Here is an 18,322-nt window from a genome sequence, read left to right on the forward strand (position 1 = left end):
TACTAGTCTTGCCCGAGCAAGGTCGTAAAACCCAGTGAGTGGGCAAGAACATGGCAGATGGAATATGATGTGGAAAAATGTGAGATAATCCATTTAGGTAGAAGGAACAGATGTGCAGAGTATTTCCTAAATAGTAAGAGATTAGAAAGCGTGGATGTACAAAGGGACCAGGATGTTCTTGTCCATAAGTCACTGAAGGCTAACATGCAGATGCATGAATAATGGAATGTTAGCCTTTGTCACGAGAGGATTTGAGTACAGGAGTAAGGCCTTGCTTCAACCGTGTAGGAGTTTGGTTAGACCTCAACTGGAGTACTGTGTGCAGTTTTCTTCCCCTTACCTCAGAGAGAATATAATTGCCATAGAGGGAGTGCAGCACCAGACTTGTGCTGGGGATGGTGGGAGTGTCTCATGCAGAGGGATTGGGCAAACAGGGCCTGTATTATCTAGAGTTTCAAAGAATGAGAGGTGACCTCATACAAAAAAGGAATAGACAGTGCAGATGCAGTAAGAAGTTTCATGTGATTGGGGATTGTAGAACCAGAGGGCACAATTTCAAAATAAGGGAGAAGCCACTTTGGCCCAAGATGAGGAGGAATTTATTCACACAGAGGGTTGTGAATCTTTGGAACTCTCTATGGTAGAGCTCAGTCATTGAGTATGTTTAGTGTAGAGAGGGACAGATTTCTGATTGGCAATAATGTAAAGGGTTGTGGGGATGGAGAGTGTAAAAGGCATTGAAGTATCCAATCAGCCATGATCATATTGAAAGGTAGAGCAGACCTGAGGAGCTTAATGGCCTAACCATTTTTCTTTCACACAGAAGGTGGTGAGTATCTGGAACGAGCTGCCAGAGGTAATAGTAGAGGCGGGTACAATTTTGTCTTTTAAAAAGCATTTAGACAGTTACATGAGTAAGGTGGGATATGGGCCAAACGTGGGCAATTGAGACTAGCTGACTGGTTACAAAAAAGGATGGCATGGACAAGTTGGGCCGAAGGGCCTGTTTCCATGCTGTAAACCGCTATAACTATGATTCATAAGGTGGGTGTTGGGGCATATAAGCGCAGTTCATCATAAAGGGTGGGGTATGTTTGTTATAAGGTGGTGTGTGGGGGAGGTTGTGATTATAAGGGGAGAATTTGATTCTCAAAAGTGGGATTCTGGTGAACATAAGAAGGGTGTTGGGGAATATAAGTGCAGGTGATCATAAAGGGTAGGATGTGTTTTTCATAATGGGGGGTGGCTGTTGGTCGATTAAATGGAAGAGTGTTGATTTTAAGGGCAGTGAGCCATCATAAGCGAAATGGCACGGGACGGAAGTAAACTTTGAGATCTGGATATGGAGGAGGGGCACGAACTGTCTCGGATATTCGGCACTGGATAGGTTGAGTGGTCTTTCGAAACGCTTCTTACAATGACCAATAGTCGGTGCTGGTTACCGGAAGGGAGAGGAAGTGCCTTCAGCCGGAGAGTGCAGACCGGCAGTAAGTTGAGCGAGAAGGGCCCGGGGAGAGGGAGCAGCAAACGTCGGGGCCCGGGGAGAGGGAGCAGCAAACGTCGGGGCCCGGGGAGAGGGAGCAGCAAACGTCGGGGCCCGGGGAGAGGGAGCAGCAAACGTCGGGGCCCGGGGAGAGGGAGCAGCAAACGTCGGGGCCCGGGGAGAGGGAGTCTTGTGGTCGGGGGCGATGGTTCTCCTGACAATGATCGCCCGGGTGGCTGACGGCCTCCCACTCGCCGCGTCGATGCAGGAGGATGAACAGGTGAGAAATAGTGTAGATACGTAATGGAGACATAACAGAAATAATGGAATATCATAGAATCCCGACAGTGTAGGAGGAGGCCATTCAATTCATCCAGCTTGCACGAACAACAATCCAGTTGAGGCCCGATCCTTAACCCCACATTTATCCTGCTAATCTCTCCGACACGAAGGGGCAATTTAGTATGGGCAAACAACCTAACCCACACATCCTTTGGCCTGTGGGAGGAAATCGGAGCACCCGGAGGAAACTCACGCAGACACGGAGAATATGCAAACTTTGCAGTCATTTTGAGGACGGAATCAAACTTGGGTCTCTGATGCTGTGAGGAGGCAGCCGTCTTAACTACTATCACCGTGCTGCCCCATTTGATAATGGGGAAATAGTGGAGACATAATAGAATTTATGGACACCTAATGCAGATAAATGATATAATTAAGGGAGAGAGATAAGTTGGACTGAGCTCAGCTACGTTGTGTGTCGAGAGTAAGGCAATGCTTGATGGTCTTTACTTTAATGTTAGGTAAGACTGAGTTACAGGCATGGATTGACACATGGAAGTGTGATATTTTTGCCACCACAAACATGTTTGAGGGCAGGACTGACAACTCAACAATTCAGGGTATGGGATCTTCAGGTGAGTAAGAAGTCTCACAACACCAGGTTGAAGTCCAACAGGTTTATTTGGTAGCACAAGGTTTTGGGGTGTTGCTCCTTCAGGTGAGTGGGAGTTCTGTTCACAAACTGGGCATATAAAGACACAAACTCAATTTACAATATAATGGGTGGAATGTGAGTCTTTACAGGTAATCAAGTCTGAAAGGTACAGACAATGTGAGTGGAGAGAGGGTTAAGCACAGGTTAAAGAGATGTGTATTGTCTCCAGCCAGGACAGTTGGTGAGATTTTGCAAGCCCAGGCAAGTCGTCGGGGGGGGGGGGGGGGGCGGTTACAGATAGAGTGACATGAACCCAAGATCCCAGTAGAGGCCATGCTCGTGTGTGTGCAACTTGGCAATCAATTTGTTGTCATGTTGTCATGAAGGCTGCCACGAACAGGCCCTTTGGCCCACAGTGTTGCAGAGCCTTTGGCTTTGATCTTTGGGTCCTCACTGTCCACGGGGATGGTACCAGAGGACTGGAGAGTGGCGAATGTTGTTCCTCTGTTTAAGAAAGGGAATAGAAATGACCCTGGTAATTATAGACCGGTTAGTCTTACTTCGGTGGTTGGTAAATTGATGGAAAAGGCCTTAGGGATGGGATTTACGACCATTTAGAAAGATGCGGATTAATCCGGGATAGTCAGCACGGATTCGTGAAGGGCAAGTCGTGCCTCACAAATTTGATAGAATTTTTTGAGGAGGTAACTAAGTGTGTTGATGAAGGCAGGGCAGTTGATGTCATATACATGGATTTTAGTAAGGCGTTTGATAAGGTCCCCCATGGTTGGCTTATGATGAAAGTGAGGAGGTGTGGGATAGAGAGAAAGTTGGCCGATTGGATAGGTAACTGGCCGTCTGATCGAAGACAGAGGGTGGTGGTGGATGGAAAATTTTCGGACTGGAGGCAGGTTGCTAGCGGAGTGCCACAGGGATCAGTGCTTGGTCCTCTGCTCTTTGTGATTTTTATTAATGACTTAGAGGAGGGGGCTGAAGGGTGGATCAGTAAATTTGCTGATGACACCAAGATTGGTGGAGTAGTGGATGAGGTGGAGGGCTGTTGTAGGCTGCAAAGAGACATAGATAGGATGCAGAGCTGAGCTGAAAAATGGCAAATGGAGTTTAACCCTGATAAATGTGAGGTGATTCATTTTGGTAGGACAAATTTAAATGTGGATTACAGGGTCAAAGGTAGGGTTCTGAAGACTGTGGAGGAACAGAGAGATCTTGGGGTCCATATCCACAGATCTCTAAAGGTTGCCACTCAAGTGGATAGAGCTGTGAAGAAGGCCTATAGTGTGTTAGCTTTTATTAACAGGGGGTTGGAGTTTAAGAGCCGTGGGGTTATGCTGCAACTGTACAGGACCTTGGTGAGACCACATTTGGAATATTGTGTGCAGTTCTGGTCACCTCACGATAAGAAGGATGTGGAAGCGCTGGAAAGAGTGCAGAGGATATTTACCAGGATGCTGCCTGGTTTGGAGGGTAGGTCTTATAGAACATAGAACATAGAAAGCCACAGCACAAACAGGCCCTTCGGCCCACAAGTTGCGCTGATCATATCCCTACCTCTAGGCCTATCTATAGCCCTCAATCCCATTAAATCCCATGTACTCATCCAGAAGTCTCTTAAAAGACCCCAACGAGTTTGCCTCCACCACCACCGACGTCAGCCGATTCCACTCACCCACCACCCTCTGAGTGAAAAACTTACCCCTGACATCTCCTCTGTACCTACCCCCCAGCACCTTAAACCTGTGTCCTCTCGTAGCAACCATTTCAGCCCTTGGAAATAGCCTCTGAGAGTCTACCCTATCCAGACCTCTCAACATCTTGTAAACCTCTATCAGGTCACCTCTCATCCTTCGTCTCTCCAGGGAGAAGAGACCAAGCTCCCTCAACCTATCCTCATAAGGCATGCCCCCCAATCCAGGCAACATCCTTGTAAATCTCCTCTGCACCCTTTCAATGGCTTCAACATCTTTCCTGTAATGAGGTGACCAGAACTGCGCGCAGTACTCCAAGTGGGGTCTAACCAGGGTCCTATAAAGCTGCAGCATTATCTCCCGACTCCTAAACTCAATCCCTCGATTAATGAAGGCTAGTACGCCGTACGCCTTCTTGACCGCATCCTCCACCTGCGAGGCCGATTTAAGAGTCCTATGGACCCGGACCCCAAGGTCCTTCTGATCCTCTACACTGCTAAGAATGGTACCCTTCATATTATACTGCTGCTTCATCTCATTGGATCTGCCAAAATGGATCACTACACACTTATCCGGGTTGAAGTCCATCTGCCACTTCTCTGCCCAGTCTTGCATTCTATCTATGTCTCGCTGCAACTTCTGACATCCCTCCAAACTATCCACAACACCACCTACCTTGGTGTCGTCAGCAAACTTACCAACCCATCCCTAGGATGGGAGGAGACCTAATAGAGGTATATAAGATGTTGAGAGGCATAGATCGGGTGGACTCTCAGCTACGAGAGGACACAGGATTAAGGTGCTGGGGGGTAGGTACAGGGGAAATTTTTCAGAGGGTGGTGGGCGAGTGGAATCGGCTGCCGTCAGTGGTGGTGGAGGCAAACTCAATAGGGTCTTTTAAGAGACTCCTGGATGATTACATGGGACTTAATAGGATGGAGGGTTATAGGTAGGCCTGAAAGGTAGGGATATGTTCGGCACAACTTGTGGGGCCGAAGGGCCTGTTTTGTGCTGTCTTTCTATGTTTCTCTGTTTCTATGTATTCAATAGTGAATCAGAGAAATGTGTATTACAGAATCACTGAATCTTTGCAGTGCAAAAGGAGGCCATTCAGCCCAATGAGTGCACTTGCTCTCTGAAAGAGCATTCTGCTGAGTCCACTCCCTTATCCCCGCAACTTTACACATTCTCCTTTTTCAGATAGCAATCCAATTCACTTTTGAAGACCTCCATCAAACCTGCCAACAGCGCCTCTCAGGAAGGTTGTTCCAGACTCCAAGCACCTTCTGAGTGAAAATATATTTCCTCACACCACTTCTACTCCTTTGCCTCTTATTTTGAATCGGTGCTGTCGAGAGGGGGAACAGTTTCTCGCTATTTACCCTGTCCATACCATCATGACCTTGAATACCTTGAACCTCAGCCTTATTATCTCCAAGGAAAACAGACCCAATATCTCCTCACAGCTGCAGTTCTTCATCCCTGAAATCATTTTTGTGAATCTCCTTTGTATTCTTTCCAACACCTTCACATCCTCCCTCAAGTATATTGCCCAGAACTGGGTGCAGCCTCCAGATGAGGCCTAAACATTGTCTTGCACAAGTTCAACATCTTGTTCTTAATGTCTCTATTAATAAAACCTAGGATACAATATGCTTATTATATGCTCTCTCAACATTCCCTGCCCCTTTCCATTACTTATGTACATATACTCTGTCCCTGCATCTCCTTTAGAGTTTCTCCCTTTATTTTATCTTCCTGCCAAAATACATCACCTGCATTAAACTTCAACTGCCACTTGCCTGCTCAATCCATTAATACTATAGAGACTGTCCCCATCACAGACAGTTGACAATGCTTCCAGTCTTCATCTGCAAATTTTGAATCATGCCCTGAACACCACAGTCTAGGTCATTAATATATCAAGGGAGAGCAAGGGTCCCAACACTAACCCCTGGGCAACTCCCCGACAAGCCTTCGTCCAATCTAAAAAAACAACCATTTATCACTGCTCCCTGTTCCCTATCACTCAGCCAATTTCTTGTCCAAGTATCTACTGTCCCCCTCAATCAATCATGTGCCAGAGAGAAACATATAATCAATTGTGAATCCGAGGAACATATGTAATCATAAGAACATAAGAAATAGGAGCAGGAGTAGGCCATCTAGCCCTTCGAGCCTGCCCCGCCATTCAATAAGATCATGGCTGATCTGACGTGGATCAGTACCACTTACCCGCCTGATCCCCATAACCCTTAATTCCCTTACCGATCAGGAATCCATCCATCCGCGCTTTAAACATATTCAGCGAGGTAGCCTCCACCACCTCAGTGGGCAGAGAATTCCAGAGATTCACCACCCTCTGGGAGAAGATGTTCCTCCTCAACTCTGTCTTAAACCGACCCCCCTTTATTTTGAGGCTGTGTCCTCTAGTTTTAACTTCCTTACTAAGTGGAAAGAATCTCTCCGCCTCCACCCTATCCAGCCCCCGCATTATCTTATAAGTCTCCATAAGATCCCCCCTCATCCTTCTAAACTCCAACGAGTACAAACCCAATCTCCTCAGCCTCTCCTCATAATCCAAACCCCTCATCTCCGGTATCAACCTGGTGAACCTTCTCTGCATTCCCTCCAATGCCAATATATCCGTCCTCATATAAGGGGACCAATACTGCACACAGTATTCCAGCTGCGGCCTCACCAATGCCCTGTACAGGTGCATCAAGACATCCCTGCTTTTATATTCTATCCCCCTCGCAATATAGGCCAACATCCCATTTGCCTTCTTGATCACCTGTTGTACCTGCAGACTGGGCTTTTGCGTCTCATGCACAAGGACCCCCAGGTCCCTTTGCACGGTAGCATGTTTTAATTTGTTTCCATTGAGATAGTAATCCCATTTGTTATTATTTCCTCCAAAGTGTATAACCTCGCATTTCTCAACGTTATACTCCATTTGCCATATCCTCGCCCACTCACTCAGCCTGTCCAAATCTCTCTGCAGATCTTCTCCGTCCTCCACACGATTCACTTTTCCACTTATCTTTGTGTCATCTGCAAACTTCGTTACCCTACACTCCGTCCCCTCCTCCAGATCATCTATATAAATGGTAAACAGTTGCGGCCCGAGTACCGATCCCTGCGGCACGCCACTAGTTACCTTCCTCCAACCGGAAAAACACCCATTTATTCCGACTCTTTGCTTCCTGTCGGATAGCCAGTCCCCAATCCACTTTAACACACTACCCCCAACTCCGTGTGCCCTAATCTTCTTCAGCAGCCTTTTATGGGGCACCTTATCAAACGCCTTTTGGAAATCCAAAAACACCGCATCCACCGGTTCAATAGTGTATCAGAGAGAAATATTTAACCAATCGTCTTCGCCCCTATCCCCTCACCTCACCCTTCCCTTCCCCTTTCTTTCAGTGACTCTACTGCTTTTCCAAACCTCACCTCCCTTCTCTTCTATTCATTCTCTCATTCTTCCCCTCCTTTCTTCTTTTATCTCTGCTCCATCCTTAAATTTTCCCACTTCCTTCACCCCCATCTCCCTCAACAGCTACCTCACTGTCTCCTTTCCCTCTACCTCATCTCCGCCCCCCCACCTCCCCACCCCCCTCTGCTATTCAATAAAATGGTGACCTTCCATCAATGTTTGCCGCAGTGATGGAGCTGTACCCACCTATACTTAACTCTTGTTACAGCTGTCTGTCGAGACTCTGTCGAGTCACTGTCAAGAACCTGATACTGTGAAAGGGGAAGGAATATGAAAATGTCACAACTGGTAATTCTCTTGCACACTTTATTTGTGCCTTGGTACCATGAAAATTGGAATTTGTTGGCAGTGTGGTGGTTCAAACAACCAATCCAAAGAGATGAATATAGTCATCTTCAAACCACATTTCCTGTGTCCATCATTGCTCAACACATTCTATTTTACTCCTTTTAGTCTGGACGTGACTTGCAGCATTACCAGAGCCAGGCCAAACAGCTGTTCCGCAAACTGAACGAGCAGTCTCCCACACGCTGCACCTTGCAGGCAGGAGCCATGACCTTCCAGTAAGTGGTACAACTCTATGATGTTCAGTGAATTTTGTGAAAGTAACAAAGCACAAACTAATACAACACCAATAACAATACAGTAACAGACAATGCCTTGAGAACAATAGAGTCCATTGTAAATTATCTTGCAACATTCCAGGGCTTTCGCCTTCAGGGTACTCCTTCCGGGATCGCAAATAGTTTTGTATTCCCTCTCCCTCTCCTGACGTTCACTCTTGCTAAGATAGCTCGCGATTTGGATATGGAGGGTGCCACACTTGAACTTATCTGCTTGAACCCCACACGTCAGATGATATTCAGTGCAGAGAAGTGTGACATGATTCACATGGTAGGAAGAATGAAGAGAATATTTTTTTAAAAGTACAATTCTAAAGCAGATGCTGGAGCAGAGGACTCTGGGTGTCTCTGTACAGGTCATTGAAGATGTCAAGACAAGTTGAGAGTATGGTTAATGCTAGGCTTTCGTAATCGGGGCAGAGAGTACGAGAACAAGGAACTTATGATAAACTTGTATATAAAACACTTGTGAACAGTTCTGTGCACAATACTTTTAAGGAAGGATGTGAAAGTATTAATGACGGTGCAGATATGATTGGATCTAGGGATGAGGAACTTTGGTTTGGAATATAGATTGGGCAACTTCTGACTTTTCCTTGAAGAGACGAGTGAGAGGAGATTTGATGGAGGTGTTCAGAATCACAATGGATCTGGACAGAGTAGATCAGGAGAGACTGAATTGTTTCCATCTTGAGGATCGCAAGCCAGAGGTCCTGGATCCAAGTTAATTGGCGAAAGAAGCAAAGATGATGTGACGCAAAATTTTTCATGTAATCAGTCCATCGGATCTGGAATGCACTGCCTGAGAATAGAGGTGGGTTCAATCAAGGGTTTCAAGAGGGGATGGGATCAATTTCTGAAAAGAAAACACATTCAGGGACATGGGAGGAAAAGAGGACATGGCTCCCTCAGAATTGATCTTTCGACAGACAAGCACAGACACAATGGGCTCAACGGTTGCCTTGCGTGCAGTGTCTGACACTAAAGGAGGTGCAGGAACAAAGGGACCTCTGTGTGGATGTACACAAGTCATTGAAGGTGGCAGGGCATGTTGAGAGCAGTTAATTAACCTTGGGATACCATATGCTTTATTAATAGAGCATATTGAGCAGAAGAGTCAGAAGTTCATGTTCAGCAGGTCATTATAAACATTGTATAAGACATGCATTCGACCTCATCTGGAGTACTATCGATCTACTAGAATTCTTTGAGGATCTCACTAATAGGATTAATGAGCGGCACAGTAGCACAGTGGTTAGCACTGCTGCTTCACAGCTCTAGGGATCTGGGTTCGATTCCCGGCTTGGGTCACTGTCTGTGTGGAGTTTGCACATTCTCCTCGTGTCTGCGTGGGTTTCCTCCGGGTGCTCCGGTTTCCTAAACACAGTCCAAAGATGTGCGGGTTAGGTTGATTGGCCATGCTAAAATTGCCCCTTAGTGTCCTGAGGTGAGTAGGTTAGAGGGATTGGTGGGTAAAATATGTAGGGATATGGGGGTGGGGCCTGGGTGGGATTGTGGTCGGTGCAGACTCGATGGGCCGAATGGCCTCTTTCTGTACTGTAGGGTTTCTATGATTCTATGATTTCTATGACCCAACGGGTGTAATTTATTTGGACTTTCGAACATAAGAAATAGTAGGCCATCTAGCCCCTCGAGCCTGCCCCACCATTCAATAAGAGCATAGCTGATCTGATAGTGATTTAGTTCCACTTAGCTGCCCGCTCCCCATAACCCTTAATTCCCTATTGATCAGAAATCTATCTACCTGTGACTTAAACATATTTAATGAGGTCGCCTCCACTGCTTCAATTGGTAGAGAATTCCAGAGATTCACTACCCTCTGAGAGAAGAAGTTCCTCCTCAACTCTGTCCTAAACTGACTCCCCCTTATTTTGAGGCTGTGTCCTCTCGTTTTTGTTTCCTTTCTAAGTGGAAAGAATCTCTCTGCTTCTACTCTGTCGAGCCCCTTCATTATCTTATATGTCTCTATAAGATCTCCCCTCAGCCTTCTAAACTCCAACGAGTACAGGCCCAACCTACTCAATCTCTCCTCCATAAGCTAACCCCCTCATCTCCGGGATCAACCTGGTGAACCTTCTCTGTACTCCCTCCAAGGCCAATACATCCTTCCGCAAATAAGGGGACCAAAATTGCACACACTACTCCAGTTGCGGCCTCACCAGTACCTTGTACAATTGCAGCAAGACGTCCCTGCTTTTATACTACATCCCCTTCGCGATAAAGGCCAACGTTCCATTTGCCTTTTTGATTACCTGCTGCACCTGCAAACTGAGTTTTTGTGATTCATGCACAAGGACCCCCAGGTCCCTCTGCATTGTCGCATGTTGTAATTTTTCACCATTTAAATAATAGTCCATTTTACTATTATTCCTTCCAAAGTGGATAACCTCACACTTGTCAACGATATACTCCATCTGCCAGATCCTCGCCCACTCACGTAGCCTATCCAAATCTCTCTGCAGACTTTCCGCATCCTCCACGCAATTTGCTTTCCCACTCATCTTTGTGTCATCTGCAAACTTTGTTACCCTACACTCGGTCCCCTCCTCCAGATCGTCTATGTATATGGTAAACAGTTGAGGCCCCAGCACCGATCCCTGCGGCACGCCACTAGTCACCAACTGCCAACCAGAAAAGCACATATTTATTCCAACTCTCTGCTTCCTGTTAGATAGCCAATCCTCAATCCATGCTCACACTTTAATCCCAACTCCGTGTACCCTAATCTTCTGCAGCAACCTTTTGTGAGGCTTTCAACAAAGTCCCATATAAGAGATTAGAGTGTAAAATTGAAGAACCTGGGATTGGGGGTTGTGTACTGAGATGCATTAAAAACTGGTTGGCAAACAGGAAAGAAAGAGTAGGAATAAATGTGTCTTTTCGAAAATGGCAAACGGTGATTAGTGAGATATTGGAGGATCAGTGCTGGGACCCCAGCTATTCACTTGATGATTAAGATGAGAGGATTAAATGTAATGTCTGCAAATTTGGAGACAACACATAGCTGTGTGGGAGGGTGAGCTGAGAGGAGGATGCAGTGATCCTTCAGTATGATTTGGACAAGTCGAGTGAATGGGCAAATGAGTGGCAGATGCCGTATAATGTAGGTAAAGGTGAGGTTATCCACTTTGGTAGCAAAACCAGGAAGGCAGATTATTACCAGAATGGGTATAAATTGAGAGAGGAGAATGTGCAATGAGACGTGGGTGTCCTCATATACTGAAGGTAAGCATGTAGGCACAGCAGGCTGTAAAAAAGGCAAATGGAATGTTGGCCTTCATAGAAGAGAATTCAAGTACAGGAGCATGGATGCCTTGCTGCAATTATGATGTGGAGATGCCGGCATTGGACTGGGGTAAACTCAGTAAGAAGTCCCTCAACACCAGGTTAAAGTCCAACAGGTTTATTTGGTAGCACAAGTCACAAGCTTTCAAAGCGCTGCCTCTTCATCAGGTGAGTCGGAGTTCTGTTCACAAACAGGGCATGTAAAGACACAAACTCAATTTACAAAATAATGGTTGGAATGCGAGTCTTTACAGGTAATCAAGTCATCATAGAAATCATAGAAACCCTACAGTACAGAAAGAGGCCATTCGGCCCATCGAGTCTGCACCGACCACAATCCCACCCAGGCCCTACCCCCATTTCCCTACATATTTTACCTGCTAATCCCTCTAATCTACGCATCCCAGGACACTAAGGGGCAATTTTTTTTAGCATGGCCAATCAACCTAACCTGCACATCTTTGGACTGTGGGAGGAAACCGGAGCACCTGGAAGAAACCCACGCAGACACGAGGAGAATGTGCAAACTCCACACAGACAGTGACCCGAGCCGGGATTCGAACCCAGGTCCCTGGAGCTGTGAAGCAGCAGTGCTAACCACTGTGCTACTGTGCCGCCCCAACCACTGTGCTACCGTGCTGCCCCTTAAAGGTCTTAAAGGTACAGACAATGTGAGTGGAGAGAGGGTTAAGCACAGGTTAAAGAGATGTGTATTGTCTCCAGCCAGGACAATTAGTGAGATTTTGCAAGCCCAGGCAAGTCGCGGGGGTTACAGATAGTGTGACATGAACCCAAGATCCCGGTTGAGGCCGTCCTCGTGTGCGGAACTTGGCTATCAGTTTCAGCTCAGCGATTCTGCAGTGTCGTGAAGGCCGCCTTGGAGAACACTTACCTGAAGATCAGAGGCTGAATGCCCGTGACTGCTCAAGTGTTCCCCAACAGGAAGAGAACACTGCTCAACAATCACCAGGCAGGAGTGTTTTCTTCCTGTTGGGGAACACTTCAGCGGTCACGGGCATTTGTCCTCTGATCTTCGGGTAAGTGTTCTCCAAGACGGCCTACACGACAACGCAGAATTGCTGAGCAGAGACTGATAGCCAAGTTCCGCACACACGAGGACGGCCTCAACCGGGATCTTGGGTTCATGTCACACTATCTGTAACCCCCACGACTTGCCTGGGCTTGCAAAATCTCACGAACATCTGTGGTGGGTAAATTCTTGGAAGGCATTTGGAAAGACGGATCTACAGGCATTGAGAGATGCAAGGACTGATTAGGTTCAGTCAGCATGGCTTTGAATGGAAAATCATGTCTCAAATTTGATTTGAATTTTTTGAAGGGGTAACCAAGAAGGTAGATGAGGGCAGTGCAGTTGATGTTGTCTACATGGACTTTAGCAAGGTCTTTGACAAGGTACCGCCTGGTAGGTTATTGCATGAGGTTAAATCTCAGGGGATCCAGGGTGAGGTATCTAAATGGGTACAAAATTGGCTTCTTGACAGAAGCCAGAGGGTGGTTGTCGAGGGTTGTTTTTCAAACTGGAGGCCTGTGACCAGCCGTGTGCCTCAGGGATCAGTGCTGGGTCCACTGTTGTTTGTCATTTATATTAATGATTTGGATGAGAATATAGGGGGCATGGTTAGTAAGTTTGCAGATGACACTAAGATTGGTGGCATAGTGGACAATGAAGAAAGTTATCTCCAATTGCAACGAGATCTTGATCAATTGGGCCAGTGGGCTGACGAATGGCAGATAGAGTTTAATTTATATAAACGTGAGGTGATGCATTTTGGTAGATTGAACCAGGGCAGGACTTACTCAGTTAATGGTAGGGCGTTGGGGAGAGTTAGAGAACAAAGAGATCTAGGGGTACATGTTCATAGCTCCTTGAAAGTGGAGTCACAGGTGGACAGAGTGGTGAAGAAGGCATTCGGCATGCTTGGTTTCATCGGTCAGAACATTGAATACAGGAGTCGGGATGTCTTGTTGAAGTTGTACAAGACATTGGTAAGGCCCCATTTGGAATACTGTGTGCATTTCTGGTCACCCTATAATAGAATGGATATTAAACTAGAAAGAGTGCAGAAAAGATTTACGAGGATGCTACTGGGTCTTGATGGATTGAGTTATAAGGAGAGGCTGGATAGACTGGGACTTTTTTCTCTGGAGCGTAGGAGGCTGAGGGGTGATCTTCTAGAGATCTACAAAATAATGAGGGGCACAGATCAGCTAGATAGTCAATATCTTTTCCCAAAGGTAGGGGAGTCTAAAACTCGAGGGCATAGATTTAAGGTGAGAGGGGAGAGATAAAAAAGTGTCCAGAGGGGCAATTTTTTCACACACGGGGTGGTGAGTGTCTGGAACAAGCTGCCAGTGGTGGTAGTAGAGGTGGGTACAATTTTGTCTTTTAAAAAGCATTTAGATAGTTACATGGGTACGATGGGTATAGAGGGATATGGGACAAATGCGGGCAATTGGGATTAGCTTAGGGGTTTTAAAAAAGAAAGGGTGGCGTGGACAAGTTGGGCCAAAGGGTCTGTTTCCATGCTGTAAACCTCTGACTATGACTCTATAACTATCCTGGCTGGAGACAATATACATCTCTTTAACCTGTGCTTAACCCTCTCCATTCACATTGTCTGTACCTTTAAGAACATAAGAAATAGGAGCAGGCCATCTAGCCCCTTGAGCCTGCAATAAGATCATGGCTGATCTGAAGTGGATCAGTTCCACTTACCCCCCTGATCCCCATAACTCCTAATTCCCTTACCGATCAGAAATCCATCTATCCGTGACTTAAACATATTCAACGAGGTAGCCTCCACCACTTCAGTGGGCAGAGAATTCCAGAGATTCACCACCCTCTGAGAGAAGAAGTTCCTCCTCAACTCTGTCCTAAACTGACCCCCCTTTATTTTAAGGCTGTGTCCTCTAGTTCTAGTTTCCTTTCTAAGTGGAAAGAATCTCTCCACCTCTACCCTATCCAGCCCCTTCATTATCTTATAGGTCTCTATAAGATCCCCCCTCAGCCTTCTAAATTCCAACGAGTACAAACCCAATCTCACAAATTTGGTTGAGTTTTTTGAGGAGGTGACAAAAATGATTGACGAAGGAAGGGCCGTGGATGTCGTCTATACGAATTTTAGTAAAACGTTTGACAAGGTCCCTCATGGCAGGCTGGTGCAAAAGGTTAAATCTCACAGGATAAAAGGTGAGCTAGCTAGATGGGTGGAGAACTGGCTTCGCCTTAGAAGTGGAGATGCCGGCATTGGACTGGGGTGAACACAGTAACAAGTCTCTCAACACCAGGTTAAAGTCCAACAGGTTTATTTCGTAGCAAAATACCGTAAGCTTTCGGAGCGCTGCTCCTTCGTCAGATAGAGTGGATCTGACGAAGGAGCAGCGCTCCGAAAGCTTACGGTATTTGCTACCAAATAAACCTGTTGGACTTTAACCTGGTGTTGTGAGACTTCTTACTGTGTTAGCCATAGAAGACAGAGGGTGGCAGTGGAGGGGTCTTTTTCCGGTTTGAGGTCTGTGACTAGTGGTGTTCCGCAGGGCTCTGTACTGGGACCTCTGCTGTTTGTGATATATATAAATGATTTGGAGGAAGATGTAACTGGTGTGATCAGTAAGTTTGCGGACGACACGAAGATTGCTGAGTTACGGACAGTGATGAAGGTTGTCAGAGAATACAGCAGGATGTAGATAGGCTGGAACATTGGGCGGAGAAATGGCAGATGGAATTTAATCCAGATAAATGCGAAGTGATCCATTTCGGTAGACCTAATGTAAGGGGGAGCTATACAATAAATGGCAGAACCATCAGGAGTATAGACACACAGAGGGACCTGGGTGTACAAGTCCACAGATCCTTAAAGGTGGCAGCACAGGTGGAGAGGGTGGTGAAGAAGGCATATGGCATGCTTGCCTTTATTGGATGGGGCATAGAATATAAAAGTTGGCATATGATGTTGCAGCTGCATAGAACGCTGGTTAGGCCACATTTGGAATACTGCGTCCAGTTCTGGTCGCCGCACTAGCAGAAGGACGTGGAGGCTTTGGAGAGAGTACAGAGGAGGTTTACCAGGATGCTGCCTGGTATGGAGGGTCTTAACTATGAGGAGAGATTGGGTAAACTGGGGTTGTTCTCTCTGGAAAGACTGAGAATGAGGGGAGACCTATTAGAGGTGTATAAAATTATTAAGGGCATAGATTGAACAGTGGGAAGCTTTTTCCCAGGTCGGCGGTGACGAACACAAGGGGTCACGGGTTCAAGGTGAGGGGGGGGGCAAGGTTCAACACAGATGTCAGGGGGAACGTATTTTACACACAGGGTGGTGGGGGCCTGGAATGCACTGCCAAGCAAGGTGATTGAGGTGGACACGCTGGGGTCGTTTAAGACTTATCTAGATAACCACATGAACAGACTGGGAAAAGAAGGATACAAAAGAATGGTCTAGTTGGGCACATGAGCGGCGCAAGCTTGGAGGGCCGAAGGGCCTGTTCCTGTGCTGTATTGTTCTTTGAAGAAGAGAAAGGCTTTTAGAAGGCCAAAAGGGAGCAATTCAACTGCAGCCCTAGAATACAGGAAGTGCAAGAGGGAACTTAAGAAAGCAATTCAAAGAGCAGTATGAAGAAGGACTTGCGCACTGGATTATGGAGAATACTAAGATTTTAGAAATACATTAAGGGAAAGAGTAGGGCCCATTAGAGACTAAGTGGATAATCTGTGTGAAGCTGCAGGATATTGGAAGGGTGTTAAATGAATACCTTTCTTTGGTCTTCACTCTGGAAAACTAGAATGTAGATATGGAATTCAGGAAAAGGGACTGTGGAACTTGCACAGTTTTGACAAAAGAAACGGGGTGGTACTGGCGACTCTGGGCTTAAAAATGGATCAATTCCCTGGCCTGGATGAATTGCATCCGAGGCTGCTGTGGGTGGCGAGGCAGAAAATTGCAGGGGCTCTGACAAATTTTTAATTCCACTCTAGCCACAGGAGAAGTACAGTAAGAAGTCTCTCAACACCCAGTTTATTTGGTAGCAAAAGCCATTAGCTTTCGGAGCCGGGCAATGCTCCAAAAGCTCGTGGCTTTTGCGACCAAATAAAACTGTTGGACTTTAACCGGGTGTTGTGAGACTTGCTACTGTGTTACCCCAGTGCAACGCTGGCATCTCCACATGACAGGAGAAGTGCCAGAGGACAAGGACGGCTAATGTGATTCCACTTTTCAATAAGGGATGAACCCGGAAATTGTAGACCAGTGAGCCTTATGCCAGTGGTAGGGAAACTATTGTGAAGGAGAAAATTAATCTTTGCTTGGAAAGGCATAGGTTAATTAGGGGTAGTCAGCATGGCTTTGTCAGAGGGAGGTCATACATAACAAATTTGAAGCAATTTTTTGTAAATGTTATCTTGTATGTGGATGAGGGGCATGTGGTTTATATGGATTTCAGCAAAGCCTTTGAAAAGGACATGGGAGACTGAGAAGGTTGAAGCGCTTGGAATTCAGGGAAACTTGGCGAGATGGATCTGGAACTGGCTTAGAAAAAGGAAACAAAGGATAGTGGTAGAAGTCTGTTTCAGGGACTGGAGACTGGTATCCAGTGGCATACCACAAGGTTCAGTGCTGGGTCCCTTATTGTTAGTTATATCTATGGATGACACTGTGGGGGGAATGATAAGGAAGTTTGAAGATGACACCAAGATTGGTACGGTGGTTAATAGTGAAGAAGGCCGTTGGTTACAGGAAGATATAGATGGGTTGGTCAGATGGCAGAGGAGTGGCAACTGCTATTTAACTCTGATACGTGCACAATTTTACGATGCGGAGATTGACCCCCTTCTGAGAAGTAACGCCGAAAGAGGAATACTTCACCTCATAATTTAAGTGTGTGGAAAGGTGTGACGATTTCTTCACCAATATGTGGAGGAACAACCGAGAGAGCAGGCCATCTTAGACTGGCTACTGTGAAATGAGAAGGGAATCATTGCCAATCTAGCTGTACGAGACCCCTTGGGGAGAGCGACCATAACATAATAGAATTTATTTTATCAAGATGGAGAGTGAAGTAGTTGATTCAAAGACGAGGGTGCTAAATCTTAATGAAGGAAACTATGAAGATATGAGGCATGAGTGGGCCTTGATAGATTGGGGAGAGTTACTTAAAGGGATGACAGTGGATAGGCAATGGCAAACATTCCTTTTCATCAAATTTTGGTAATATTTGTATATATCCTTAGCAGGCGGTTGGCTATGATTTTGCTTCTCATTACTTCTATCTTGTACTCTTGCTCCTGTCAATTGAAATTTTGTTGCTTCCACTTCCAACTTCATCATTTCCAACTCAAACAATCTTTCCCCCTCTCTTTCTCTTTCTTCTACCTCCCTCGCTCCTCTCTGTCTCTCTTTTTCCCTTTCTTCTAACTCCCATTGTCTCAGTTGCTATTGATTTTTTTCTAACTCCACTGCACTTGACTGTTTCTTTGGTACATTTAAATGCTTCGCTAACTCCATTACAATTTCAGCTTTCTTATTATCCCCAGATAAACCCAGTTTTGGCATGTTAATTCTAAAAGTGTCATCTTTTTCTGTTTCTCAAGTTTCTTGGCAAATTTGGGAAGCACCTTTGACCCCCGAACCTCATTAGCAAGAGCTATTTCCTCACTTAAGGTTTATTTAAAGATTTAGAACTGTTCAGATTCCAGACTTGAGCCTTCAATCTGTTATGATGCGGAGGTTGACCCCCTTTTTGAGAAGTCGCGCC

The 18,322-nt window shown here is 46.0% G+C and overlaps 1 protein-coding gene across 2 annotated transcripts in view; it reads left to right on the forward strand.

Moving 5' to 3' along the window:
- Positions 1 to 1,391: 1,391 nt before the first annotated feature.
- sec22bb (SEC22 homolog B, vesicle trafficking protein b) overlaps positions 1,392 to 18,322 on the forward strand; it is a 41,640-nt gene continuing 24,709 nt past the window's right edge. The window contains exons 1-3 of one of the 2 annotated variants that reach the window (XM_078217923.1): positions 1,392 to 1,523; positions 1,615 to 1,763; positions 8,076 to 8,185. In XM_078217923.1, the coding sequence (XP_078074049.1) occupies positions 1,418 to 1,523; positions 1,615 to 1,763; positions 8,076 to 8,185 (365 nt within the window). In that variant the 5' untranslated portion in view covers positions 1,392 to 1,417. Of the gene's footprint in view, positions 1,524 to 1,593; positions 1,764 to 8,075; positions 8,186 to 18,322 lie in introns of both variants that reach the window. The other variant, XM_078217924.1, reaches the window with a different exon arrangement.

Source organism: Mustelus asterias, chromosome 8 (genome assembly GCF_964213995.1).
Source record: "Mustelus asterias chromosome 8, sMusAst1.hap1.1, whole genome shotgun sequence".
NCBI lineage: Eukaryota > Metazoa > Chordata > Chondrichthyes > Carcharhiniformes > Triakidae > Mustelus > Mustelus asterias.